The sequence below is a fragment of the Mandrillus leucophaeus genome, unplaced genomic scaffold (genome assembly GCF_000951045.1).
Source record: "Mandrillus leucophaeus isolate KB7577 unplaced genomic scaffold, Mleu.le_1.0 Scaffold98, whole genome shotgun sequence".
Taxonomy (NCBI): Eukaryota; Metazoa; Chordata; class Mammalia; order Primates; family Cercopithecidae; genus Mandrillus; species Mandrillus leucophaeus.
The window spans coordinates 2,187,078-2,189,200 of NW_012110696.1; the positions used below are offsets into that span (position 1 = coordinate 2,187,078).

At 62.1% G+C, this 2,123-nt stretch overlaps 1 protein-coding gene across 1 annotated transcript; it reads left to right on the forward strand.

Moving 5' to 3' along the window:
- Positions 1 to 111: 111 nt before the first annotated feature.
- LOC105532696 lies at positions 112 to 881 on the forward strand. The gene is given in 4 exon segments (XM_011970924.1): positions 112 to 299; positions 301 to 461; positions 464 to 826; positions 829 to 881. Coding segments are annotated over 4 exon segments (765 nt in total).
- The last annotated feature ends 1,242 nt before the right edge of the window (positions 882 to 2,123 follow it).

The following is a 2,123-nucleotide window of genomic DNA, read 5'->3' on the forward strand; positions in this document are numbered from 1 at the left end:
GGGGTGAAGGCAGCCTTCTCTGTGGTCACATGTGTGTAACTGCACCTTCTCTCTCAGGGCCTCCTCCCTCCCTGCGTGGTTTGGGGGCTATTCCTGTGTCTGATAGCACAGATGCCCTGGTCACAAACACCTGCCTGCATTGCTGACCACAGGCCTGGCCTGGAGAAATCCACACCCTCTTCAGGGAAGAGAGCAAGGGGCTTGGCAGTGCCTGAAGCCAGTGGGCTGGGGACTCACAACCGGGACACTCAGGGCGGGCAGGGCAGGCATGTGGCCCAGCATGGCACAGGGCCAAATTCATCCCCTTTGTCACTGGCCACATACTGTGGGGGGAGGGGCTGGAGGAGCTGGGGCACCTGCATTTGGCCTGCAAGGAATCTGGGTCCTGCTGGCTGTGGGTGACCGCAGAGGGCCACGTGGGCAGGGCACATTCATGGGCCCCCCAGGCCAAGCTCGTCAGGGTGAGAGGGGAAGGGCCAGGAAGCCTCAGCCCAGACCAGGTATGGTGGGAATAGTCCACACAGGAGGGGCCAAAACCGTCTAGAAGGCCCTGGCACACAGGTCTGCTGCAGCAGAGCCAGGAGGGCACCCGGGTGTGCATGTCCAGGGCAGAGGAACCACGTGGGGCTCAGTCAGCAGTCGGGGTCAGGCCTGGTTGGTGGCACTGAGGACCCTGAAGGCTTGGCCCTACCTCCGGGAGCTGGCTTCCTCCACATGGTCACAGCAAAGGACCAGAGGGGACCAGAGACGGGGGGCCACACCCCACCCTCTCCTCGCTGCTCCCCTCCCCCTTACCACCCTGTCCAGTGACGTCTGCACAGATGGGAGGGTGTGAGGGGCGTCCACACCTGGCCTGCAGTGGCTGCCCGGCTTCCTGCTAGGGAGATGGGGCCGGTGCTGATGGGGAACAGCTGTTGTGGGGGCAGCCAGAGGAAACCACGTTCCCGCGGGGTGAGCTCATGGTTTACGCGTTCCCTGCCAAATCCATAACATCCTGGAGGCAGAAGTGCAGAGGCCAAGCCTGCCCCTGCCTCCGCTGAGCCTCCCCTGCTCTGACACAAGGGCCACTCAGCCATCCTCACTCAGCCTGCACCTCCTGTCCTGAAGCTCCCTCCTCCCTCCGCGTGCTCCCCCTGTCATTTACGCCCCGGCCCCGACCCACCCTGCTCACCCCTGAAGCTTCTCTGGGTCCTGGACTCCGTTCTGCAGGCTGGATGCCTTCTCAACTGTCCATGGCGCCTGCCTGGTCCCTGGGGTGTTCAGTGAGGGGTGACCAGGAAGAACGTGTTGGAGACAGTGGACAGGGAAGCGTCTCTGTCTCTCACCCCTTAACTCACAGCAGCCCTACTGGGCGGGCACAACCATCACTGCAGCCGCAGATGTAGAAACTGAGGCACACAGATGCGATGTGGCTGCCCCTGTCTGGTAACTGGTGGCCGGGATTGGAGCCTGGGTCCGAGCTGCCTGTTTTTTCTTTCCTAGGCCATGCACCTTTCTCCTGGGATAACTGGAGGTGATTTCATGGAACCTGGAGGCTGGGCTTCAGGTTGGCAGGAGAGGCTCCCGGCTGGGCCTTCGCCGTGGCTCTGCTCCCTGCTCTCCTTGCTTGAGCGGTGGGGGCCCTGCGTCCTCTCACACCCACCCCCACCTTTCTCGCAAAATTGTCGGAGGCTTTTGTCACCTGGAGACACTGTTCCTGCCAGCTCCGGCCCCTTCTCCTGCGATGGCGTTGCCTGTCCCTGCCGCAGCAAGCCCATCTTCCAGCCAGGCCAGGCCCTGACCAAGGGCTAACCACGGAACGCACGTGGCAACATGGGCCATGTCTCACATGTGGTCTTGGAAAACATGGCCTCTACCCTCCTGCCCCTGCCCAGGCCCCTCCTGCCAGCTGGACGTGGGCATTTCTGCACCCACTGGAACCTTGCAGCCAGGAAAGATGCCTGGAAGGCTAGAGGAGAAGCATGATTGGGGGACCCCATGTGTGGTGACAGAGCAGCCCACCCAGCTGTTCTCAGCCACCATGTGAGAGAGAAGTGATGCCTCCATCGAGTTCCCCATGCCAGGAGCTGCTCCTTACAGCATCCTAACCTTCACCCCAACTACTCAGTTGCCATGGCAAATGG